The following is a 26,512-nucleotide window of genomic DNA, read 5'->3' as shown; positions in this document are numbered from 1 at the left end:
GTGTGAAGACCGTAGTGTAAAACAATGATATAGTGTCTAGATATGTTAAATTATTAATATTAAATATTTATGAAGGGTATTGTAGTAACTTACTATAGTCTTAATGAGTTATTGATTTACCTAAATAACCCATTATACTCAAAATCAATAACGTAATAATTTTATTAAAAACATGTTAACTCGATAACCCAGTAATAATGATCTAACAATATTTTTTTGATTCGATTTAATGATCGATTCAATTTTTTGCAACATCTACTCAAAGATGTTGTCAATTTTTATATTATTTGATTTATTAATTTCCAAAATAGTTTAACAGAAATAACTATAATATAGACATTAGGAAAATAATAAAATTTGAGAACTTCTTTTTTGTCCTTTTTCCTTTTTTATAAACAAACAAAAAATCCACGACCACGAGCAAAGAACAAAAATTAGTATTTCCTTTTTTTTTTTTAATTATTCGATTCTTTTTGTTTTTCCCAAGAAGATATAAATATACTCTAAATAAATCCCATATTTCAAGGTACATTGATTTCGTCTTCATCCCTAACAGATTGGAATTTCAAGTTTTCTCTTCTTTTCTTGTCACTTCGCCATAGCTGAGTTTCTTGAATGGGGTCTGTAGAGCAAGAACAACTTCTTGATTCTCCGCTTCATGTTGACAACTCTGCTTCTGGTCAGTTAATTCTCTGTTTTTGTCTCCATATTTATCGGGGGTTTCTTCAATTTTTGTAAGGGTTCTTGGGCGTGCAGATATCTCTATTTAATGTGATTTTTTACTCTTTAGGGGTTTGAGGGTGTGCGAATTTCTCTAGCATTCATGGGTTTCGTTCAAATTTTTATTTTTTTTCGTATGGTTTCTGTTTGTCTCCTTTTGGTGCATCCAAAAAAGTAATGTTTGTTCTAAAGATTGCTGATGATGAAAAAAAGTACGTTGAAGGGTTTTTAATGCATTATTTAAGAGGTATCTGGGAATGGGAATAAAAGGAGAAGGGGTGGTCTGGGACTAAACTTCTTCCACTGACATCAGATTGGTTGATGAAAAGAGGAATAATAGTCAGGTGTTTGAAAGGGTATAAAGTTTAAGATGTTAATTTGACTTATATGTTTTATTAATGACAAAAGAAGAAACTATTTAAAGTTAGTGTGATAGAGGAATCATCGCTTTAAAGTTTAAAACCTGAATAGTTTAATAAATTAAAAATTGTAAAAATTCTTTAAAGTTGCATAGTAATTGAATGGTTGCAATTATTTTATGAAAAACTAAAGTTTTACATAATTGAGGTGGGTGGTTACTTGAGTTTATTGAAAATGAGGTGAATTTATGGATTTATGGTGTCATAAGCTATTTGAATTTTGAATATCGTCAAGCATTCTTGTAATAAGTAAAACTTAATCATGGCATGGATTGTGGATGTATAAATTGTCTAGTTGAAATTTTAACGATTGATAGTGAGTTTACTTATTTTATATTTCTGGAAATTGATGTGCTTAATCTGGGGTTGGGTTATGAGTTAATCTCAGGAGGTCTAGTTTTGAACTTTGACCACAATGCCAACTCCTTCAGGGTAATGGAGTGATATCTTGTTCTTCAGGTTCAACTTCATTTTTCTAGTATATATTAATCGGTGAATCTGGGCAGAATGTATTGCCAATAAATATTAGAACATGACTTGTGAAGCCTATGTGTCTAGTGATTTGATAAAGGTTTATCATGTGAAGGTCTATGTAGTCTCTCATTCATTGTGTAGGATACCCAATATCAATACATAGTACCAAGATCTCGAACGGTGACTTAAACTTGGAAAAATGATTTATATATTCCAGCAGGACTCCTTGACAGACACAATAGGGAGCTGGAGCATCTGAGTCTGACGAATCAGCCACTAAAGACAGTTAAATTCTTTTGTTTAGCTGTTCTTAAGTGTCTTCATCAATTTTCAGTTAACACTATCAAGTGCAGCTGTCTAGTGGTCATACTGCTGGCAACCGCAGGTGGGAGTTTGCTTTTTACGCGTGGTAGGGCGTATGAGGAGGTATGTCATTTATTCCTGTGCTAAATGCATTTTGTCATAGTGGAGGATACTATGTGATCTCTAGAGCTTTATTAACACATTTCAACATCCCATTAGCCTGTCATGTTAACTACTAAATCCGGGGCTCTTGAGCTTCTTAATTTTCCTTTTGTTAAACTAGCATGAAGTTCTTTAGATAATTAATCCTTTGAATTAAAATCAGAGGATTTAGGGTATAGCTCAAGTAAGGAATGCTATTTCTCTTTTTTTTTTAAGGCGAGGTGGAGGAGGTAGCAAGTAATGAAGCATTTTGTGTTTCCTTTGTTTGAGCATGATGTACATTCTTAAGAATCGTGGCATCTCTCCCTATATTGCATGTTCTTTCAACTTAATCTACTAACTTAGAAAGTTCTTTCTATGTCCATGGAGTGATCTTCATCCAGTATTCAACAATAAGTGAAGAACTGATAACAACAATTTGAAATTGTTCCTTTTCTTAATAGATTTATATGTTAATCTTTTCTATTTTATTTTTCTTTCCGAATGTAATATCACAGTGATAACTTATAAGATTTTTGTCTTCATTAGTTAATAGCTGCAAATATTCTTAGGCCGTAACCAATGAAATTGATATTATTTGTAGATAAAAGTTTTATCCATCAGCTAATGCAAATAAATTTTACTTTCCCAATCCATTGGTCTCTTAAAACTTTGAAAATTTGGGAGTTCGTTGTCCAGTGATTGAAGAAAAGAAGCTCCAGAAACACAACCATTGATACATTTTATTCCTGCACTGGTGGATTATCTTCCAATCCTCCTTGCCATGCCTGAGTTGTATGCATGTGCGTCTAACCTTCTACTCTTTTATTTTAATTCTATGCCTGCTTTTCTTCAAGACACTGCAGCCTGTTCAGGAGCTTCTCAAGTATCTACGGTTTGGTCTCTGGTGGCTAGTTCTTGGTGTGGCTTCATCAATTGGCCTGGGTGAGTGGACATATGCTATTTGTATAATGTTATACAATTTAAAGAAACCTGTTCAGTGTATACTTATAAACGTGAGGTCTGTTCAATGTTCTCTGTCAAGTGGGTGCTTGGCTGACAGCATTGTCTTTAAGTCACAGGACTTTTAATAATTTACTATGGCTGTCACTTGTAGTCCTATTTGGCCCTTCCTTAACCAATCATGAGATCATCTCTAGCAGGGACAGACTATTGTAGGTAATACATATTATTCTTAATTTCTTCAATGCAGTACTTTAGCTGAACCCCATTTGTTTTAATGCACTTCTAAGGTATGATTGTCACTGACGGTCCTATTTGACCCTATCTTAATCCATCATGAGATCATCTCTAGCAGCACGAACTATTGTATGTAATACATATTTTTCTCATTTTCCTAATGTGGCATTTTACCTGAACTCCTTTTGTGTTTTGTCCAAAGTTAATGAACGACAGAAAATTAGAAAATAATTGGCAACTGGACTTGAGTAGCTTTTGATCACATTTTAAAGCAGTTCCAGCTTTTTGTATTTGTAGAGATAGTCCTATTAGTCCTTGGGGGAGCTAGTGTTTGAAGTTTGATGTGTTAGTCTGTGTCAAGAGTATTTCTAATGACCATGCTTATGCTACTACATAGATATCTGGTGAATCTTTTGCATGATAATCAAAATGTTGTCAAATTCGGCATGTCGCAGGACACTCATATTCTAAATATTTGAGGCATAATATTAAGCAAGCATCTTAACTGAATTTACTGTTTGGGAGCTTTCTCTGTTAAAATCATGTTTGATGCAGAATAAGGATCATCATATTAGAATATTTTTGAGTGCGCTGACTATACTACTGTACATGAACTGTCATGCTTCTGGATGAGCTTTCTTTATTAGAGAGATCATATTCGGACTTTTAAGTCATTTTATTTCTGGTTCCTTAACCTAATCTCTCTCAACAAAATGTTACTGCTCCATCACTGGAATTGGAAGTTTTTTTGTTTATTGTTTATAGAACTATCTGGAAGTGACTTTGGTGGTAGTTACAGTTGCAGTTTATCTTACTCTCGCTTATATTTTTGTCATTCCTCACTCATCTTTGTCTCTCTTTGTTCTTAAAGGTTCTGGTCTGCACACTTTTGTCTTGTACTTGGGCCCTCATATTGCTCTATTCACCATAAAATCTGTGAGCTGCGGAAGGGTTGACATAAAAAGTGCTCCATATGATACAATTCAATTAAGAAATGGTCCTTCATGGCTGGATAAGGACTGTTCTGAATTTGGCCCACCATTATTTTCTCTACCCGGTGCACGGGTACCATTGACCAGCATACTAAACCAGATTCAGTTGGAAGCTATATTGTGGGGTATTGGAACAGCTCTCGGAGAGCTTCCTCCTTACTTCATTTCTAGAGCTGGTAAGCTGTAGTACCGATGTGATTTTCCTGTACAGTGATAATATTTACTCCCAAGTAATTGTATTGCAAGATATTTTTTTTAGAAAAGGTTTTTTGCAGGACATTTTTATATATGTGTTCTGTTTCTTCATATGCTGTGGGGACAACAAGTCCAGTGACAATCTTTTTGGCAATCATACTCATTATCCTTATTTATAACCTTTCCATTTTTAAAGAGCGGCTAGAAAGATCTTACTTTCAGGAGTCCTGGGGCTAAGCATAGTTACTTCATTGTAAAGGAAAAGAAAGAGAATTGGATGTTCCTCCTTGATCGTTTTCATTCTGTTGGGAGATATTTTCATGTCTGTCTTTGGGCTTGCTGAAAACTTTACAAGTTTTAGCTCTTTATTAGCCTCTACCCCTTGGAATTACACCGACTGATGATCATCCATAGCGAAGATAATACTCGAATAGGGACTGCAAGGCATCTTCTTTGAGCAGTATTCTATTTTCAGTCTTTCTGATTGGAGTCCTTCCTCTAGATATGAATACCTCTGGAATGTTATTTCAGCTGTAGGTTTGAGACAGACAATAACCCCTACATTCCTTATCTAAGCCCACTTACCATCTTTCTTCTAGAGCCATAGAACTTTCTGTCTTCAACTTGTTGCATTTTTTTAGTTCTGCAATGTTTCAAGTTATCCACAAAAACTCGTTAAGTTTTGAAGTATAGTTCTAATTATTATCTTATGCAGTACTGCTTTATGGTAATGCATTACGGGCAGAGTGACCGGATCCAGGTTATGTAATACTGATGTTTCCCGTGCTCTTCAAAATTGCAGCTAGTATATCTGGTCGTGAAGGTGAGCTTATGGAAGATTTGGATTCTGCTTCAAAAGAAGATACTGGAATTATCAGCAACCACTTAAAACAGATAAAAAAGTGGCTTATTTCTAACCGACAGTATTTGAATTTCTTCACAATTCTGGTTCTTGCATCGGTAAATCCTCTCATATTTTACATTTTCTGGGACATTATTTTGTCCTTCTAACAGAGTGTTATGGACTTGTGTCATCAACTTTAGTGATTTTCTTCAAATTATGTCTATTTAATACCTCCTTCTGGTCTCTACATTGTTTTATTTGTCAACCCTCATTAAGGGTTTTCAACATAAATTTATGCTAGAACAAGACCACTAACCCCCACACCCTGGACAGAAAAAGAAAAGTGAGAAAGAAGAACCTTTTACTGCTTGACTGCTTCCTCATTTTTATCACTTGGTAAATAGTGAAATATACTCTGTTACAGTCTCTGCTTGCTCTGCTATATTGTTCCAATTTAATAACAATAAGAACAAACATTTAGATTTGGTATACTTTGTTTTCTTCACTTTTCTGATGTTCCTTTTTTCTGTATATTTGGGGACAATATTACTTCTGTGCACAATGCCTCTTTTTTCTAGCTTTGAAGTTAAATTTCTAGTATCTTATGTATATTCGGAGATAACTGTGGTGTCCGGGTCTGCTTGCACATCTCGACTAATTCCACAGGATACCTCCCACCTCCCACCGGTAGGTATCAAGTATCTCTGTCCACTAAGGCTAGGACAAATGAGAAGAAATTACCTGGTGTTTTTTCTTTTCTCTGCTGGGATTTGAACTTGAGATCTGATGGTTCTCAACGGACTTCATTGATCACTAGGCCATCCCCTTGAGATTTCTTTTGATGCATGTTGCATTTGTTACTGTCCATACATCTTTATGTTTGTGTCGAATGTCAATAACCTATTAAGTGTTCTCTTTGTTTGCTGTGAAGGTGCCAAATCCTCTGTTTGACCTTGCTGGTATCATGTGTGGGCAATTTGGCATTCCATTTTGGAAATTCTTTACAGCAACTCTGATCGGGAAGGCAATTATTAAGACTCACATACAGGTCTGCATCTACTAAATGTTATCTCTTTTAACTGATATAAGTCCGAAAAAAGCATATGCTGAACTAAAGTACATCTGAAAGAAAGAGATTATTACAGATCATGTGGGAGATGGCAGGTATCCCGTGGAATTAGTCGAGCCTAAAGCTGGCCCAAATATCACGGCTATAAAAGAATGAACAGAAAAAAACAAAAAGTAGCTAGCTTCAATTTCTGTGACATGTTAAATTTTGGTCGTTGATTTGAGAAAGTTACTTTGCAGACAGCATTTATTATTTCAGTTTGCAACAATCAACTGTTGGACTTGATAGAAAATCAGTTAGTTCGGGTGCTTGGTCTCATTCCTGGAGTTGCCTCGTTCCTGCCAAACATCATTTCCAAACTACACATTGCTAGAGAGAAGTACATGGCAGCATCCGCTCCTGTGTCTAGTGTTAAGGTATTACACTTGACTCATAAAGAACGAAAAATAAATGTAGATGTTATGCTTACTGTTTTATGCATGTTTTTTTTCTAATTGGCATGCATCGAAATATAGCATAAGCCATTTAATTGTCAGAAAAAAAGAAAAAAAAAGGCTAAGCCTTATAGTAACCATGTTTATGCCAAAAATATTTGTATCATCTGAGGAGAAAAAATGCTGTTTCACCGTCTGAGAGCCTCTTTAACTTGGATTACAATAATCAACTTTTAACTAAATAAAACTACTTATCAGAGTCTCTGTTCACACCCATAACTTGTCACCTGAAGATCTCCTTGGTATGTAAACCTTCCATGACCCGTCAACCTCATTGTGTCTAGAGAGCCTGTTTTATACAAGGATGCCAACTTTTATTTGTTGAACAAATATGTAATTACGACTCTTCAAGCATACACGAGTCATGACATAATCAGTTCATGAATTAAATGGCTATGTTCTGTTGCAGGCAAAAAAGTGGGATCTTTCGCTTGGTTCAGTGTGGAACACTGTCGTATGGCTTATGCTCTTGAACTTCTCAGCCAAGATTGTAAATACAACTGCCAAGGGCTATCTTAGAGAGCAACAAGAAAAGGAGCTCGCTGCACTTGAAAATAATCGTGCCAGGGAATGACATATTCATGGCAGTTCAGTAGGTGCAAGGCTCCGATTTAGTTGCTGGTAGTTCGTTTGAAAAATGATCCTTTTAGCTGCTGGTAATAGATTGTGGTGTACGTTTTTGAAAGTGCCATAATCTGATTATTGTATTGGAAGTTCACTGCATACAAGAGGGAGAGGCTTCTTTTTATGCCCTCAGCTCCTACTTCCTTTATACACCAAATATACACCATGTACTTGAATCATAATTCAACGACGAAAAAATCAGATCGGAAGGATTATCTTATATGACACTACAATTTTTATTTGCCATAAGACTTGAGTTTGTGACATGCATCTGATCTACACATTACAGTTGAGCTCTTGCCACTAAATCAAAGCTTTTTAATTTTATTTTCTTGAAATCAGTTTTTTTTTTTTTGGGAAATATTTCTGTTGCAGTGCTTGTGATAACATCTCAGAATCAGATCGGTGTTTCACTATGCAGTGTTATACAGGCTTTAACAGTCTATTGGTTTCAACATTGCTATAAATGTTTGCTCATATAACATAATTGAGGAATAGTCAACATAGAACCTGAATGTCTCATGCAGTTTTCTTGTGAAATAGTAACATTATTGACATCAACATTCAAAAGCAGCAGCAAGAAAGTGCTGTGGTTACATCCAAGAGTTATCAAGTGAATGTGTCGTCCAGTTTTTGTTGCGCAGAAGATTGACAGACCATATGTCTCCACAAGTTACTGATAATACAAGTTTTCTTTCATTTAGGTGTACATTTTACATGAATACAGATGGAATTCAACAGTCATACAAGCACTAAAACACAATGTATCTTACTATACATAGTACAAAGTGAATGAACTACATGTACTGCTATGCTGACAGTAACAGCAATTCTAATAGATAGATTCATTTCCTCCAATCATAATTAAAGCAGACCTACCATTATAGGCAAGCAACCAGATCGGTGATGTGGGAGCAACTCACTGTGACCGTACATCCTTCGTTACTAGTCTCATTACCAGGTACTTCCCTACATTCAGACATCTTACCAGGATGACCTTTTCGACATGTACAAGCTAAGTCAACCCTGCCTCCCTCTCCCACCTCAGATCCTCCGAGAATTGTGAGAAAGCAGATCGGGGGTCACCATCTGATACTGCTAAGTAATATTGGGCAGTTTCACCATCAACTTGCATGCTTCTCCTTAGGGAGTCTATCACCCTTTTCTTGCTTCTCTCTGAGGTCAATCTATTTAACATTGTGGTAAGCTTTGGATCAGGGCCACCGTCAAGGTACAAAACTGCCACTTCCCTTTTTGCATATATATCCAGCTCTATGTAGCAAGTACCGTTGATGAGGCAGTCTGGATTGCTAACAGGAATGAGTAACCTCTCCCTCGAGTATATACCATGGTCACTCATCATATTGTTCAAGCGTTTTATACCCATGACCTGCCAATTAAAGGAAATTCTTAACAAAGTTGCTTTTTAGAGAAGCCAGAAACCCACATCGTTTAGCAGCACAAACATATTAGTTTAAGAGACTTAAGATCAAGTTATAGCTTGTCCACTGAAAATTGTCATAATATCTAAAATAAAGGCCTCTATAATAATTTAAAATGCTGCTTCTAGTGCCTGGTAACTTATTGTCAATCTTATCCATTATGTTTTGAGCCCATCAGTGAAAACAATAATTACACAAGTGTATCCCACATCTTATATGTTGATGATTCATTGATTGGGTGGAGCTAAGGAAAAGCAACTAATAAATTCGAACATAGTGCAAAGGAATGTATTTTTTTTTTCATGCCAATTGTATTTGGGCCAATTTTGTGGACTTTCACTAATTCATAGGGTAGCTTATACATCCCACAAGCACAAGCTATCAAGGTCCCACCAAGATTGGAGCATATTCACATCAAGTGTTGCAGTTTGGACTCAGCATGGGATCCTGACTTGGCGATCCCTTACGGAGTACTAGTACTAGTGACACTTGAGGCTAAATCTGGTCTGCATAAACAAAAGGCTCTCTTATTCCCAGTTTCTGAACGAGCCAATATTCAGTCTTCTGTCCAGTACATTAGACTGCATAGTGGAACTTCCAGCTACATAGCCAAAATGCCGAAATGTGTACAGAGCCAGCAAAATACATCATATTGAGCAGAAGCATAGAGCATACTAGTAGGAACTTATGGGATGAGTTGTACAGAGCTTGGTTAAGTTAAAGTACACCGCGGAAAGAAGAAGTTTTGGCAAGACAGAAGAGCTTGGTTAAGTTAAAGTACACAACAGAAAGAAGAAGTTTTGGCAAGACAGAAGGCACAAGAAACATTTAGAGACAGGTTCCCACATCTATACACCATGTACATCAACAAAGATGCATATTTTGCAGATCACGGGCAGTTTTGGGGCATCAAATTTCGAAGGGGACTACAAGACTGTGAATTCGGATATACTAACTCAAATTTTCTGACAGAGAGACTATCAGTGAATTAAAACCATATCCTGAATCTTTAGGGTGGGAACGATGTACAATTCATTATTCACTGTTAAGTCTTATTATGATATACTATTAAGAAACTCGGGTATAGGAAGGCAGAGTGATCCCATTGGCTTAGAAAGTTTAACATAAATCTCCTTGAAGGTGCTTCTTTTACCTGGATAGGTACATTTGGGGCTTGTCTAACACATTAACTTACAGAGAGGTGATATAAGTATAACTTTTCAGCCTATTATCTGTCTTTTCCAGTCATGGTTACTTCGAAATTCCTAACTGCAGATGTTCCCTGCAAGCTTAGTGTGATTAGCAAGCTGAAACATATACTTAAAATGTGTATTTTTTTCTTCTCTAATCTTCATTCTTCACCAGTTTTTTTTAATCATTCACCTTAAACTTAGAAAGCAAAATAGGACCTTGAATTAAAGATAAAAAACGACTCTTTCAAATGAATTAAAATAAAAATAAAAATAAAAATAAACAGATACATACATAACATTCACACACATGTAGAGAGAGAGAAAGAGAGAGAGAGGGAGTATACATGGACGGAGTACTTGACGGCGAGGCTAGCAACACTATCACCACGGACGATGCGATGAGAAATGGCAAATTTTGAAAGGCTATTATCTCTCCAGAAGCTGCCGGAGGAAGGATCGCCGATGACGTCCTTGATCTTCCAAGGATCCTTAAATGCCTTCGTCTGCAGTTCGCGATCGGAAGCCACAAAGTTCCAGATTCTATTCACACACGCAGCACGCGCTAAGTCAGGGAGAGCAAGTTTCTCGAGGATGGCGCGTAGAGTATCGTGGCATATCAAGGCTGAAAAGTGAGAATTCATCGGGGATATCACGGCTTCTCCGTCGTGTTCGACGGTGGTGGAAGATGCCGACGGAGGAATTTGATCTGAATTTTGGATTTCGGAAGGATTGAGTGGTTGGAGAAGCTGTTCGTCATCATCACAGCAACATCCCATCACTAGATATGGTGGTGGTGGTGTTTGTGCGCTTACGGCGTATTTGTATATTGCGTGGACTAACTTGAGCCGCGGGTGGATTTTTGAAGAAATTGTAAAAGAGGAAATTTATGTATTGGAAAGGAATAAGGCACCAATGCTCCCTCCTTTTAACCAAAATTCAGAGACACGCCTTACTTAAAATAAGATTATGTTATTTTATAATTTTTTTTTTTTTAATTTTTAAATTTTTTTTACTGTAATATATTTCGTGGTTCCATACAATTTAAGCGTGTGGGAGATATTTAAATACTTCATAAATAAAAAAGGTGCACAAAATTTAAAAAAAAATTACGGAGTTAATAGGATCTTAATTTAATTAAGGTGTGTCTTTGAGATTTTGATCATAATTTAGAGGATACTTATATTTTTTTTTCTACTGGAAAAGACAAAAATAAGATTAGTTAATCTTACTAAACTTCCGTTTTGTTGATGAGGGTTCAATTTTCACATTATATATCCCAATCAAATGGTCAAGGGGTGGTAGTTGATAAGCACTAGGTGACGGAAAGGAGGCAATGAACTTAGAATGCCAATTGAAAACTTGTTGTCTTTACTTCTATTAGGAAGTAATGTTCCTCATTTTAAAGATTTTTTTTTCAATATAATATACTGATCAATCAAACATGAAAAAATTGAAAATATTTTCTTCCGAACCAAACGCACCCTTAATAGTCGATAGACTCGAGAATGAAATGTGAGTGGTTGAGTTCACCTTTGATGCTTTGGATGGATGGTCGAAAGCTGAAACAGGACATAGTGGAGTATACAAGTATTGGATCTTAAAGAGTTTACAAAGAGAGACTTGTATTTCAAAGATTTGTGTGAAGCAGCCAAACTACACCTCAAACTACATTACAAACTCTTGACTTGAACGGATACATAGTGCCAAGCACTTGTACAATAACAAAAATTAGATAGCAGAAAAGCTCTGAGCAGTCACCACTGTGAAAATGCAGCTAGGGGGGAAAAAAAGAGAGGAATTTAAGGGTATGAATCTAGTCTAGTCTTAAAACTTGGGAAAGCAATCAAGAGAGTACATTTTCTACAAAGCAAATCACATGGCCCACTCTTGACCAAGCCCATATGCATCCATATATCCGGCATGAGCATGCTCGTGGCCATGGCTATCATGACCGTGGTGGTGGTGGTGATCACCACTCTTCGCTTCATCAGACATCGTCTGGACATGTTCAGGTACAGTTTCTTCAGTTTGTTTCACATTCTTCGGCAAGGAGGAAACAAATTGATAGATACTTTCAGCTATCTCCTCTGAATTATGCTCCTATTATCAGCAAAAAATATGTTTTAGATCATCTTCAAGCAACATAGATAAATAATTCACTAGTATGTCTACTGTCAAAAGCATATGCTTTTTGTTGTTTTGTTTTGTTGAGCAAGTGCCCTATATTGTATGTAGGGCAGTACAACTACAACTTTAAAGGAAAAAATGGTGAGCCTTAGCTATTTAGAGGAATACATATGTAAAGAAAAGCTTTTGAAAATTATTCAAGTTCCTTTCCATTAATAAATATCCAGAGCATGCAACTGATGGATCTATGCTCCTTTTTGACATCTTTGTTGCACTAAAGTGGTCCAGGCAAACTACGATACCAACAGATAAGGCTACTCTTTTATAATCAGGTAGAACAAGAAAAGCGCATAATGATCATTACCTAACCCCACCATCCCGACAGGTATATAAGATGGTCAGTCACTGAGAACGTGAATTAGCATTGCAATTTGCATGTATCTAAAGAGGATATAAGAGATGACTATATAGGAAAGACTTAAATTCTTCAAATATTTTCTATCCAAGACAGACAACCATTGTTTGGAAAGTTTAAAGCTCAGCCATAAAAACTTATCAGACAGACACCATGTCAAAACTTTGAAGAGACTGTTAAATCCATAAAGAAGATCTGTCTGTCTTTCATGTGCAGTTCCAAGTATTCATGAATTGATCTGCAAATGAGGTTGGGTGGACTATAAGTCTATAACCATTCAAGGCTACCATTTAGGAATAAAGGATGGAATGCCCTATATTCTTTTTTCTTTTTTGATAGTAAACCATGTCTACTGTAGATTACAAGAGGAAAGCGATAAACAAGCGTGACCGGAATACATCCGTGAGAAAGCACCCATGTAGGCCAAATTATGAACTTTATTTTTCAAAAAAAGAGACGAACTTCAGTTACATGACAAACAATAATGCAATTAAATGAATGGAGAACAGGACCAGTCATTACAGCATGAATAACATCATGATATCAATTAAGGATGCATGGTCAAACACAGTTCTAGAATCAAGGAGGATTCAGCTTGAAGGCACGAGCACTAGGGAGTTTATATGTATTCGATAAGGGGAAAAGGTAGCACCAGATCATCCAGTTAGTAATTAAGGTCTTCTTTTTCTTGCATCTGCTGCTTTTATCACAACCTGGTATTCTCTCATTACCCCAAAAATAAAAGTGAAACAAAATAGGACCTTTTAATGGTTATACATCTGCTTGAACCATTTGTCCTCGAGACACAATTTCAATATTTTAAGTCTTCTTCTAGAGTTCGGAGTCAAGAAAAATTGAAGTAACTGATCTTCACCAGCTGAAAATTATTTGGAATTATTATTCAATTGCTTCTCGCTGTCTCATCAAAAATTTTCAGATAAAACTAATTGCTTTAGCATGTAAATTAGAAAAAACCTATCAGATATGCCTACTCTTCTATGTGTTGGGGAGCCTCATAGTGGTATCTTAGCTAGAACCTATGACTTTAGTACATCAAGCAGGCAGCAAGTTAAAATAGTATCATTGAAATTGCATCTCTTTGATACTCTCCTAAAACTTATAAGAAATGAGCATTTTCAGACAAAATAAAAATGAACATCCATGTTCTTGATCCTCACCTGGGGCCATCTCCCACCAGAATGACTGATAAATTTTGCCTGAGGGATTGCATCAGCAACTTGACGTCCCTCCTCGGTCCACTCCTTGGACAAGGCATCAGACCAAATGACTTGCATTGGTAGCCCTTTCACTCCATCCAAAGCAGCCCATTCATTCAAATCAAAACTACAATTCAGGCTCTTCCCCATCCCTACAACAGCTCTTCTTCCATCCCTTCCCTTCAAAAGAATCCTATGACCCTCAGCCTCCAAGTTACCAACCGATCTAGAACAGCACGTTCCAAGTAATCTCCTAAAAGCAAATCCCAATCCCAAAACAGCATCCCTTAACACTGGCATTTCCAACACCCATAATGGCAATGCTGTTCCAGTAGGCGCACTATCTAGAACCACCACACTTCTAAGCAATCCACGGTTCTCCGAAACCCAATTAGCAGTCAAACCCAATGCTGAATCATGCAAAACCAAATCCACAGGTGACAACCCCATTGTATCAATCACTTGCCCCAACACTTTTCCAATCTCTTCAGGACCCAAATCAACAGCCTTAACAACATTTCTTTTTGAAACCCGGATTTTATTTTCCTCATAGTTCACATATCCCTGCTCAACAAGCTGATCAAACCCCCAAAATATACCCTTTTCTTGAATTTCATTATACATATCCTTAAGCCTCCTTAGAACCCCATCATCCACATGCTCTTCCTCCACAACCATCGTCTTATCCGAAAACCCAGAACCAGGCAGATCGATAGCAACAGCATGAACACCTCTAACACCCAAAAAGTTGACAACTTTTTGAAACGCAAAAGAGCTACATCCTAGTCCATGTACAATAAGTACCTGATCAGAAGACTTTGATGGTCCTTCTTGGATAGCAAAAACTTCAATTTGTGGCTGGTTAGGAGCTGTTTGAACTTTGATATTTCGCCCTTTAGCATAGTGTTGTCGTAGATTTAGGGGCAAGCTAAGAAACCATGTTTTAGGGTCTTGCGTGTAAAGAGAAGTGAGAATCATGAATATGAGGGTCACAAGAGAAACTGAAATGGTGAAATAGAACCAGAAATGAAATGGGTTTGTCGCATTTGTAGTTTTGGTGGGTTTAATGGGTTCTGGGGCGGTTGATTGAGAAGGTTTTGATGTGGGTTTAAGGGTTTTTCGTTGTTTCAGTGGACTTGGGGAGTCTGGTTCTTCGGTTATGATTGCCATTGTTGATGAGTGGAGCTGAGAGAGGTAGCAGCACGAAGAAGAGTGGAATTTCAAGATTTGCAATGGAGATCAACAAGCGTGAGAAAAGCAAAGAGGGTAGTGTAAAAAGCAGCTTTTTGTGATTTCAAAGGTGGTTTTAGCTGTAAAATATATATACAGTGTAATGATGGCAAATAAGCTGAAGAACAATGGAGACAGAGACCGGAGTGTAGAAGAAAAACTTGAAAATGTTTTTTCTTTTTGGATTTAAAAATATTTTAGTAAGTATTTGATCAAGTTCTCTAAACTAAAAGCATTTGCAAATTTTTTCTAGGCACTTGACAAAACAAAGTATTTATGCACAATCTTTTTAACAAAGAAATTGTAACCTAAAGATTTTATGTCCACTTTGTTTGGTATGTTACATTTTAAAAAATTTGATTAATTTTTAAAGTTATATTAATTTGGTATTTAAATCAAAAAAATTAAATATTTAAAAACTATAAAAAAATACTATAAATTGCAATTTTTTTCACATATCAATATGACGAAAAATACATCATAAAACGTCAGTCAAATTTATTTTCATTTAACTCTAAAAAAGAAATTATAACAAATAAAAATAAACGAAATGAACATTTTTGAAAGTAAAAATTTCTAACTAAATTATTCTTTCATTAGTTTAAGCATATACTCTTGATTCTTTAAATCAATCTAATAATACATTTATATTTACAAAAAAAATTAACCTAACTTGTATATCACAATATATAGAGAAAATCAATCCAATAATAAACTTATCACTCAATCATGTTAAGTAATTTATATTTTTATTTAGAATCATTTCATTTGGTAAAAAAAAAAGAATCATAAATATTTTTTTACTTTAAAACTAGATTCCTATTTAAACACTGACAGAAATATTTGTGTCTCAAATCAAGATTCTTTTTAGCTATTGCCCAAACACTTATCCATTCCATCAATGGATTCTTCATTATCAGTTTCCACTACCATGCTTACTTGCTCTTCCAAACTTCACCATTATCCACCTCGAAGTTTTCGTTTCCTCACTTTCTCCCTCCCCATTTTCCGCAAACTCGGAATTTGCCCCAAATTTCTTTCGAAATCTCCAAAACTTACCGTCAGAAGTTCCAGTTCCATCACTGCTAAACCCTCCTGGGAATTTCAGAAAAAGGATAGCGGAAAAGAACAGGATAACAAGCTTCGTGCTCTTCGTGAGATCTTTACTGGACCTGGTGTTAATGTTGATGCTTATATTATTCCTTCCCAAGACGCCCATCAGGTTTGTATTCTTGATTTTCTTGAATTCAAGATCCTATATTTTTGGGGGTTGGGTGGGGATAGTAATCTTGATTTGCTTTGAAGTTGGGTTGTATTAGTGGTATGTTCTTGAGTGGTTAGTGTAAAGATTGTTGCTTGTTTTTTTTTTTTTCAGTGGACTTCAATTCCCATTAGTTTCCCCCTTTTTAGAGTGTTCTTTGGAAAATCTACTGCTTTTTCGAGGTATTGATGATGTTTTTATGTGTAGGTCTGGTGATTCAGTTTCAAGATAGTGTTTCTTTTTTGGTATTAGTTCCCGCTGAACAGCAGAATCTGTTCTTTATAATGTAGTTATTTTTCTAAAATTCTCTGTTTCTAACAGAATTGCCTCTTTAGATTATGATTTAATTACTAATTGAAGCAACCTTCACTTATTAAAAGTAATCCCCTGATGCAGTGATATGGTGTGATGTGAAGTGAACTTTTTATTATTGATTTCATTACTTGGTACTAGTTAATCATACATTCGTGGAAGGTAGTAAGTGAGTTGTGGAAGTGTCATGTGGATGGGATGATAGGCAAGAAATGGAACTATCTATCAATTCTTTTTACAAGTTATGCTAAATGGGAATTGCGTTGATTTGTAGAGTGAGTTCATTGCCGAATGTTATATGCGAAGAGCCTATATATCAGGATTTACAGGAAGTGCAGGCACTGCGGTTGTTACCAAGGATAAAGCAGCCTTGTGGACAGATGGGCGATATTTTTTACAGGTTTGTATTATATGCATGGTTGCTTTAGTTTTACTGATCATTTTCTCAATGGAAGCAAGCTGAATGGTTTGGTTAGTATCCTTTGTGTGTATCTGCTGTATTCTAATTATGTTTTTCTTCTCTTTGGTGTGTGTAAACAGGCTGAGAAGCAGTTGAACTCTAGTTGGGATCTCATGAGAGCTGGTAACATGGGGGTGCCTACTCCTAGTCAGTGGCTTAACACTGTCCTAGCACCTGGTTGCAGGATCGGCATAGATCCTGTAAGTAATGCTCAAATATACTTTAAGATTTGTGAATTTGTTTAAGTATCAGTAAAAGAAAGTATTGGAATGAGGATATTTTTTTTTTTTTGATAAAGTATTGAAATGAGAATATGTTTACTTATAGTGGGAAGGCAACACATTTTCATCAATTAGTCAACAAGTTCACATATTTCATGTTCATGCTCATGTGTGGATAATGGGCATGAATCCTCCCTCTCCTCTTGTATCATTCATCAGAGTACCCCTTCTAAGTTCTGGGCTTGGTTAGTCAGAATTCAGAAAATTTAACCTGTATTTCAAGTTCAACAGAGTAATAAGCTAAATCAAAGTCAAATTGTCAACTCTGATGTTTTTGTATGTATATATGAAAACAATAGCCCATGATAAGTAATTGTCACATTATTCTGATCTTATCTTTTAAAATTTGCCCTTAAGTGACTTGGTTTCGCTCACAAGACCCATAATTTCTAGGACAACTACTAGATGGCGCTGTTGTCTTATTATGTGGAATCGACCTAAGATAAAATTATAAAGTTTGTGATTGACATAATTTGTGTAACTTTGAGAAAAGTATCTACTACTGTGGTTGGATTTTAAGTAGTGAAGTTGTATAGAACATCTATAAAAAGTAATCTTATATGGTAGTAACTGTTAGGCTGTCAAAGTAGATCTAAAATCACATAAAAGGAAATCTGCATATCCGTTGAATCAATGCAAACTTAGCTGACGATAGGCCCGTTGAATCAATGTAAACTTAGCTAACGATAGGCGCAAAGGAAGAATAAGATCCATAAAGGTGATATCTACCCCTTCAAAAGGTAGAGGTAAGGCTGCGTATACATTGTCCTCTCCAGATCCCACTTGTGGGATTATGGCGGGTATGTTCTTGGTTGACACTTTTTGAAGGTCTCCATCATGCCCTTAATGCTAAGGAATGCGTACTTACAGTTTCAAAAAAAAAGAAAAAAAAAAGAAAGAGGTGATCTCTACTAGTTGGAGAATAGTTTTTTAACTTGTTGGGGAACTCTAATAATACTTCTATTTTATGTTAATTGTTATGATGATGATGACATGAGTTGAGGATTCATATAACCAACCTCAACTTGTTTGAGACTGAGGCATAGTTGTTGTTGGTTGGTTGTATGTTACTGCGTTAGTCACAACTTATATGAAATTCTTCCATTTTGAGATATTCGTACATGTTTGATACCATAACACTTAACAACTGACAGTCAACTGAAAAGTCTACCTTTTATCCTCTTGACTGTGAAGCCCATCCTGAAACCTTAGAGATGGTGCTAAGTGGTCCAATCTGGTCGATACCTAAAGTTGTTCGCCAGAAACTTGTAGTTAGTCTTAGTACTTGATTGCTGTATTATGGTTATTGTCGTCTATAATTCAGCCACTCTTGTGTTTATTGATGATTGGAAGCTACTATTTCACCTCTTCTATTTTGAATTCAAAATTTTCAATCTTGCAAACACTTTTTTATTTGCTTTAAACATCATTAAATCACAATTAACCTTGCATTTTCTTTCCTCTTATATCAGTTCTCTTTGTTTTGATGAAGGGAACAGTTCCTTTTTTCATCTGATGCTGCAAAAGAATTCAAAGAGGACATTTCTAAAGGGAACCATGAGTTGGTCTTTTTGTATGATTTCAACCTTGTAGATGAAATTTGGAAAGAGTCGAGACCAAATCCTCCAAAGGAACCAATTAGATTGCACGACCTAAAATATGCTGGTGTAAATGTGTCGTCAAAGCTTTCATGCTTGAGATCTGAATTAAGAAATGCTGGTGCATCGGCGATTGTTATCTCCATGCTTGACGAAATTGCATGGCTATTGAACTTGGTAATCCTCTTTACACTTCTTTAAAATCTTTGTTAAGTTTTACTTGATCACATGTGCACAAAGAGATCATTTGTAACCCAGATTCATGCTTGTGTGTGATTTTTTGGTCCGAGGGGTAGGAAGAAACTATCCTTCTCATTTGTTATTAATCCAGTTAACTGGGGAAAAAAAATTATGGCCATCAATAGTTCTTACATCTGATAATCTTGCTCAGTTGAAGACGGAGTTCAGATTAGTTGCATTTCAGCGTAATTATCCTTTTAGCTGTGTCTCTTTATCTTTCTCTTCAAATTGTGTTTTCTTAATTTCCCATATGAAAAAGCTTCAAGAACAATATCTTGAATATTTTACACTTCACCTCTACTAATCAATTTTCCATTTTTGCTCTTGATAAGCTTATAAGAGTAGTAATAAATTCTACTCCTATTAATTAGTAAAATTTTTGGGAACCAGCTTCATTCTGATTACTAAATCTAATATTTCTAAAAATTTGGTGTCAAAAGTTTGTTTTTTCCAGTGAACATCTCTTACAGCATTCACTGTATGGGAATATTTTTGTGATTATGTATTGTATATCTGTCTGCTTTAGTGTTATCAAAAAGTATTTGTTAGCATATGGCACCCAGCTTAGACTATTCAAGATCTTTTGATTTTTGCCTGCACACTGATTAATCCTTTGGAAAGATGAGATTAACATAGTATTTTGGTAAGCCTTTTTATTATGATGGCCCTATAAAATAGTTAGTTCATGGATACTTTGTAAATTTAATTGCTAATAATATTCTTTTTCAAAGAATATTAATTGTTAACTGCCAATAGTTGGTCTAGTCCTAGTTCTCAAGGATATTTTATAACATTGGAAGCCATATGTCAAGATTTCAACTTCTTATTGTGGATGCGCAACAAATGTATTTTCATGCTTTGGGTTGCCGTTGAATGATGACTTAAATTGCTTTCAGTTTCTTATTTGATTAGTTATTTACATGTGTCTCCAGAGAGGTAATGATATTCGACATTCACCAGTCATGTACGCATATTTAGTTGTGGAGATAGATGGGGCAAAATTGTTCGTAGATGATACTAAAGTAACACCTGAAGTTATGGAGCACTTGACAAATGCTGGCATAGAATTGAGAGCATATGAGTCCATTCTTTCTGAAATTGAAAGGTGACTTTGCTGTATATTTTTATTTGGAATTTAAAATTTTGTCTACTTGTCAACAGTTCTATGTCTTGTATTTGATATCACTCTGTCAAGGACAACTGCAGTGAGAACTGTGTGTGAGAAGCTTGTGTATATATTTATCTCAGCATTTGAGTGTTCAACTCCACAAACATTACCCTAGACTTAAATGCTAGAAGAAATTCTGTTTCTAATAGAAGAAATTCCTCAAAAATGAAAGCATTACTAATATTGTGTGTTTTTGGAGAGAGTTCTCCCCATAATAAAATTTGACTTCAGAATTGCTCTTTTCAGTTTGGCTGCAAAAGGAGCAAACCTTTGGTTGGACACTTCATCAGTCAATGCTGCTATTGTAAATGCATATGAATCAGCTTGTTACAAATATCCTTGGGATTCTGCAACTAAAAGCAGGAAGAAGCGGAATGCCAACCTTAATTCCAATGGTCAATCTGGGGGACCATGTGCAGTATATAGGAGTTCTCCTGTCTCTCTGAGTAAAGCTGTCAAAAATGATGCTGAGTTAGAAGGGATGCGTAACTGCCATCTAAGGTACTGAAAATCCAATACAACCTTTTAAACATATGTCAATTGTCAATAACTACTGCCTATTGTATCACGATTTATGCTTCCAAAAGCGTACTATTTCACCACTCCACTCCATATCCATTTACGCGGTGAAACTTCGTTGAAGCCTTATAAGGTTTTGTTTGTAAACATATTACAGTAATAATAAGTGTGACTTTGGATCAGTGTCCTCTTTTCCATGGAAAACCATAACCGTGACTTTTTTTTCTGTACGAGAGATAGTTGCATAGATTTATAGCATTCATTCATTGTTTGGCCATTTATGGTGAAGCATTATCTTTTGATGCAGGGATGCAGCTGCATTAGCTCAATTTTGGGCTTGGCTGGAGGATGAAATCCAAAGGGATGTTGTTCTGACAGAAGTAGAAGTTGCTGACAAACTTCTTGAATTTCGCTCACACCAAGATGGATTTCTTGATACAAGCTTCGACACCATAAGTGGTATATTAGTTTCTATTATCATGATTGAGTTGAATTACGAAACTTATATAGTAGTGAAGAGCTAGTGTTTGTCTTTGTGGACTTTTACTGGATAATAGTAGCAGCTTTGTCTTGAATAAAGGCCTAGCTCGAGTGGCAAAAGGTGGAGGATTTGTGGCTTAGGTCGCAAGTTCAAGCCCCACACTATGCAAAGCGAAGCTAGTATTTATGTAGAGAAGGGTAGAGGCGGGTCCATTATCCACCGAGTTTAGAAGGTTGTGATTGGTCCAAAGGGCGGGTCACAGACGGATTTCTCGGTTATCAATAATAATAATAATAATAATGATAATAATAATAGCAGCTTTGTCTTGAATGAAAATGTATTAAGAATATTGATATCAAAATTATATCCTATGCTTGTAGATATTATTTTCAATTATGTTTTCCTACTGAAGTTTTTTGAATTTATAATGCTTTAGATCTTCTGCAGATGAAAATTTGTTTCTTTGACTTTTGTTTTCCATATTTCTGTTGACACTGTCAGTAGGAGAATCATCCCAACTTCTAAGACATCCTTTTTGGTCTTCCCTCTAATGCTTAAGCTTATTATAGTTGAAGAGCTTTCATAGAACTTTGGGCAATGTAAACGTACTTTTGAATGGTCAAAGACAGTAGTAAACATTTGTACTCCCTCCATCCCAAACTGATACTTTCCTTTTTGACTAAGCCTTTATTTCAAGAGGGGAATTGAAACGTAAATATGTAATACCTTAGTATTAGCTAGCAAAAGGTGTGGACCCCTATATTGATTTTCGTGCTTCTAAGGAATAAAATATAGGAAAATCTTGTATTGGAAAGAGGTTCCAATAAAAGCTCGAGCTATATAATGTATTGGTACTTCCTTTTTGAGGATAACAATACTATTTTCATGCTGGAAATGTTGGACTACCTGATTAAAAAATGTTGGACTATGTTCTAACAGTTGGACATAGGGAGTATTTGACGACTTTGGGATGAAATGATGGATATTGTTAATGGGTCATTTCGCATTTCCTTTTCATACTGTAGATTGCAAAAAAAAATATAATACAGTTCTCATCTTGATTTGATTTCACCAACACAATTCCTATGGTAGTTTATCTTTCATTTTTCTCTGGATTCTGCTCGTTCAATGGTCCACGTATGTCTTATTGTCCATATGCATTCAAGAAATCTTGAATTCATCCTATTAATGGAAAAACTGTGGTTTCCATTATGTTAAGAGCCACCATGTCCTGTGCATTCAATGCCCTGTGGCCATCAGGTAAAGGTCACCATGGAAATTGCTACTTGACAGTATGTAAAGTATGTACACTTCTTCCTAACTAACTTTTTCCAGATGTCCAGCACTTTCCTGTATTGAGTTTTTCTGTAATGGAGTGAGTTTCAATTTTCCTTCATGGAAGCATGTGCACCACAATTTTAGATCACTTGTTATGAGATGCCGATAGAAGAGATATCTGAGTCGACATAAAATGATCAGTGCCAGTGCAGAATTATTGACAAGCTGGTATATCTCCCCAGTGATATTCATTTCTTCTAAATTACCTTTAGGTTCGGGTGCCAATGGTGCTATAATACATTACAAGCCAGAGTCAGATAGTTGTAGCACTGTGGATGGGAAGAAACTCTTCCTTTTAGACAGTGGAGGCCAATATATTGATGGAACGACTGATATTACGAGGACAGTGCATTTTGGTGAACCATCTGCAAGAGAAAAAGAATGTTTTACCCGAGTACTACAGGTAAACTATATCTTTCTGCCAGCAGTGATACATTATGTTATACTTAGGACAGGAGTATGGTAGATTATTCTTGAATTGGATTGTTCTTCAATTCAAGTTCTTACTGATAGGGAACTTGATTTTGTTCAATGCTGACGGGCGGACTTACATTTCAAATATCTAACGTCTGAATTGATACTTCTGAACACAAGAATTAGCTTCACCAGATACTTCGCCGTTTCAAAAAAGATACAATGGTTTCTGATTCCCTCGAGCTTAAGGGTCAATCAGATGGAACTGATGGATTGAGTAGGGAAACAGTGAAACGAACCTATAAAATACCTCATAATTGTAGAGAAAAGTTAAATTAATTAATTTTGTTGATATAAAATCAACTCATCAATGATATCTTTCCAAGTTGTCAGTTCAAATGTCACCCTTTGAAGTACATGTTTTGGAGTTGTGTTCTTGGTATTCTGTGGTAACTCAGTTTGTGGCATAGCTAGATAAGTGATTCTTGTAATTGTTTCGATAGGTTGTACAGTTGTAATTGATTAAAACATTTGCAGGGTCACATAGCACTTGACCAAGCAGTTTTCCCTGAGAATACTCCTGGTTTCGTGTTGGATGCATTTGCACGGTCTTCCTTGTGGAAGGTTGGCCTTGATTACCGGCATGGTAAGTTTGCTCAAAGTTCTGTTTACTTGTGATATTATGAGCTTTTAGTAACTTACATTATTTCCTTTACATGATCTCTTTATTTCCTCTAGGAACTGGGCATGGTGTTGGAGCTGCACTAAATGTTCATGAAGGCCCACATAGCATTAGTTTCCGCTTTGGGAATATCACTCCTTTGTTGACAGGCATGATAGTCAGCAATGAACCAGGTTACTATGAAGACCATCATTTTGGTATTCGAATTGAGGTACTTTACCCATTTTTTTTTGTATATGTATCTACAAGAAATGAAAACTATTTTCTTTTTTGGTTTTTTCATGAGTACCTCTAGTATTTAAATGTTTTCTCATTTGAGCCCACAAACAGATTCCTTGTGAAGCTTCTCTTCTTTTTCTCTTAGAGAAATTCTCTATACAGGTTCTAGTAGATCAACTGCTATAATTTGATGTTAAAACCTCCATCGGTTTATAAGTTAAAGCATACGAGTGTGTACACTTGCTTATTTTCTTTTGGAACCTAAAGAGGTATCTGAGGAACTTTAGATCTCATTGGTTGCTAAAGTTTAGGTCAAGTTCATTATTAAACGCTAACGAATAATGTTCGCTAAATGCTGACATTAAAATCTCCATCTTGGAAAAAGAAGAATATGACAGAAAAAATACCATTCCTGTAAAAACTTGAACCATAGAAGTGGCATGTAGAGATAATTTTTCTGCATGAGTTGTTTGATTCAATTGTAAAAGAATTCTGTCAGGACGTCATGCTGTTCTTTGATGCTCTATTGGCATTAGTGTGCTATACTCTTTGGTTTGTAATGCAGTCAAGTTTATCCTTCCATGTTCAATTTCTTCAGCCTAATGCAAGTTACCTCTGGTTTTCATTGTGTTATCTAATTTTAACTCTTTCTTGTTATCCAGAATCTTCTTTACGTTAAAGAAGAAGATACACCGAATCGTTTTGGAGGAATAGGATATTTGGGATTTGAAAAGCTTACTTTTGTCCCCATACAGGTAAGACAGCTCAGAATTAATGTCTTTGCTTTTACTAATGAATTTTACCTCTGCTGTTATACACAAGGAAATTGGCTTTGGCAATTCTAGGTTGTACAGTTTCTACTGTGCACAAAGGTGGCATGGTCAATCTGTTTATTTCTGCCATAGTCTCTGCCATGTAAAATTGGGAACTGACTATAGGAAACTAACTAATTCAAAGAGCACAAAAAGATAATTGAGATATGGATGAATTAAAGATGAACCATTGAGGAATAATTACTCTACATCAGAGTGCAGGAAGTTAAGTATGCATTTGACATTCCTAAAGAGTAAATACTCATATGTTGTAAGGTGTAACATGCCATATCATGTATGAGTATACATAAGCTAAACTCACGAATGTAGATTTTGTATCCATCTTCAGATAACTAATAAAAGAATCCCATTGTTTACCCTTCTGTTTTCATTACCTGCACTGATGTCAATCATGTCTAAAATCAACTCATTCCGGAATGTATGCACTATGCTCCAACCTCTTCTGCCTTAATTTCTAGTGATATGACTATTTTCTTGCTTCTTATCGTCCAGACTAAACTGGTGGACATATCTTTGCTCTCTGTTGCGGAAGTGGAGTGGCTCAATAGTTACCATTTGCAAGTTTGGGAGAAGGTAAGCATCCAAGACTATTTATTTTGTTCTTATTTCTGTTCGCATGATCTATAGTATGTTTTGTGTAGAATGAACAAGAACCTCACTTGACTACCAATTGGCATAGAAAACCTGTGCAATCACTTTACACCTGTAATCTAGAATATCATAAGAGTCCAGGTCATGTCATTGCGTTGTAGCAGGTTACTGGTGCAGCTGGAATATAATTCCTGTATACTGTTATTGTGCAGTCATTTGATTATAAATGTTTAAGACTGTTATTTGCTAACTGGAGATTATCTTTAGGTTTCACCTCTGCTGGATGGCTCTGCACGTCAATGGCTTTGGAACAACACACAACCTATTACAAAGCTGTAATTTCTTTATACATGCTGTCAATAATACGTTATTCTATCTTTCATCCATTCTTGTACATAGGAGATAAATAATTTGATAATTTAGAGTAACAGCTTCTGATACACAGTATAGACAGACAAACCAACATTGTTGTAAAATATACTAAGAACTGTTTTTAACATTATTAAGGAATGTTAAAGGACCTCCGCAAATGTACATATTGTGCTGCACTTTTCTTCTTCCTGTTATCTGCTTCAACCCCCAACCCATACACACCATTTTCTTCTTCGGTTTCCCAAACATTCACCATTGCTCCCATGCATGTTACCATAGTTTTGCTGATACAAGACCTAAGGCACAGCGCAAATCTGAACTCTCTTCCCAGGAGCGCAATTACAACTTTATATACATATATGCACAGTTAACTCCCAACACCTTTTTGTTACCCCATCTTCCCTCAACCATAACGTTTGCAATGCCATTCTGCCCTCCAATGCTGGAACTGGGCCTTTGCTTTCTTAGGCTAACTGGCTTGTATTATATGTCCTTTTGAATCCAAGCATGAATTCAGTTTTTTTATCGACATGTGTGAGCCATTCAGAGGCACGATGCACAGAGGGCAGACAAAAGCTACAGAATAGGAGTTAAATTATAGAAATTCCATTCAATGTATCTGGCCAATTACATGCTTTATAAAC

The 26,512-nt window shown here is 35.8% G+C and overlaps 4 protein-coding genes across 7 annotated transcripts; 2 read left to right on the top strand and 2 right to left on the bottom strand.

The window, feature by feature from the left end:
* The first annotated feature begins 359 nt into the window (after window positions 1-359).
* LOC101244037 (vacuole membrane protein KMS1-like) lies at window positions 360-7,741 on the top strand. 4 transcript variants are annotated; one of them, XM_010314490.3, is made up of 8 exons: window positions 360-679; window positions 1,831-2,039; window positions 2,924-3,002; window positions 4,129-4,425; window positions 5,247-5,404; window positions 6,220-6,336; window positions 6,597-6,773; window positions 7,261-7,724. In XM_010314490.3, the coding sequence occupies exons 1-8, from the start codon at window positions 616-618 to the stop codon at window positions 7,423-7,425; spliced, it is 1,266 nt and encodes a 421-aa protein (XP_010312792.1). In that variant the 5' UTR covers window positions 360-615; the 3' UTR covers window positions 7,426-7,724. The 4 variants fall into 4 exon arrangements, with proteins under 4 accessions (XP_010312792.1, XP_010312788.1, XP_069149915.1 ...); XM_010314486.3 differs by having other exon boundaries at window positions 458-679; window positions 1,834-2,039; window positions 2,915-3,002; XM_069293814.1 differs by having other exon boundaries at window positions 496-679; window positions 1,834-2,039.
* A 407-nt stretch (window positions 7,742-8,148) lies between these two features.
* On the bottom strand, window positions 8,149-11,058 carry LOC101243744 (F-box protein At1g55000). The gene is made up of 2 exons (XM_004230156.5): window positions 10,455-11,058; window positions 8,149-8,865 (listed from the first exon to the last, which is right to left on the bottom strand). The coding sequence occupies exons 1-2, from the start codon at window positions 10,884-10,886 to the stop codon at window positions 8,491-8,493; spliced, it is 807 nt and encodes a 268-aa protein (XP_004230204.1). The 5' UTR covers window positions 10,887-11,058; the 3' UTR covers window positions 8,149-8,490.
* A 657-nt stretch (window positions 11,059-11,715) lies between these two features.
* On the bottom strand, window positions 11,716-15,380 carry LOC101268722 (protein AUXIN RESPONSE 4). The gene is made up of 2 exons (XM_004230155.5): window positions 13,831-15,380; window positions 11,716-12,210 (listed from the first exon to the last, which is right to left on the bottom strand). Exons 1-2 carry the CDS (start codon window positions 15,037-15,039, stop codon window positions 11,983-11,985), a joined length of 1,437 nt encoding a protein of 478 aa, XP_004230203.1. The 5' UTR covers window positions 15,040-15,380; the 3' UTR covers window positions 11,716-11,982.
* Window positions 15,381-15,873: 493 nt separating this feature from the next.
* Window positions 15,874-26,030, top strand: LOC101268433 (aminopeptidase P2). Its single transcript, XM_004230154.4, has 13 exons — window positions 15,874-16,321; window positions 16,947-17,072; window positions 17,213-17,332; window positions 18,913-19,188; window positions 20,184-20,356; window positions 20,666-20,920; window positions 21,246-21,397; window positions 22,970-23,160; window positions 23,709-23,817; window positions 23,910-24,064; window positions 24,735-24,827; window positions 25,398-25,478; window positions 25,764-26,030. The coding sequence occupies exons 1-13, from the start codon at window positions 16,001-16,003 to the stop codon at window positions 25,833-25,835; spliced, it is 2,124 nt and encodes a 707-aa protein (XP_004230202.1). The 5' UTR covers window positions 15,874-16,000; the 3' UTR covers window positions 25,836-26,030.
* The last annotated feature ends 482 nt before the right edge of the window (window positions 26,031-26,512 follow it).

This window comes from Solanum lycopersicum, chromosome 1, assembly GCF_036512215.1.
Source record: "Solanum lycopersicum chromosome 1, SLM_r2.1".
Lineage (NCBI taxonomy): Eukaryota > Viridiplantae > Streptophyta > Magnoliopsida > Solanales > Solanaceae > Solanum > Solanum lycopersicum.
Note: the sequence above shows the minus strand (reverse complement) of the source record. Positions and strands in the feature narration are given on the sequence as shown.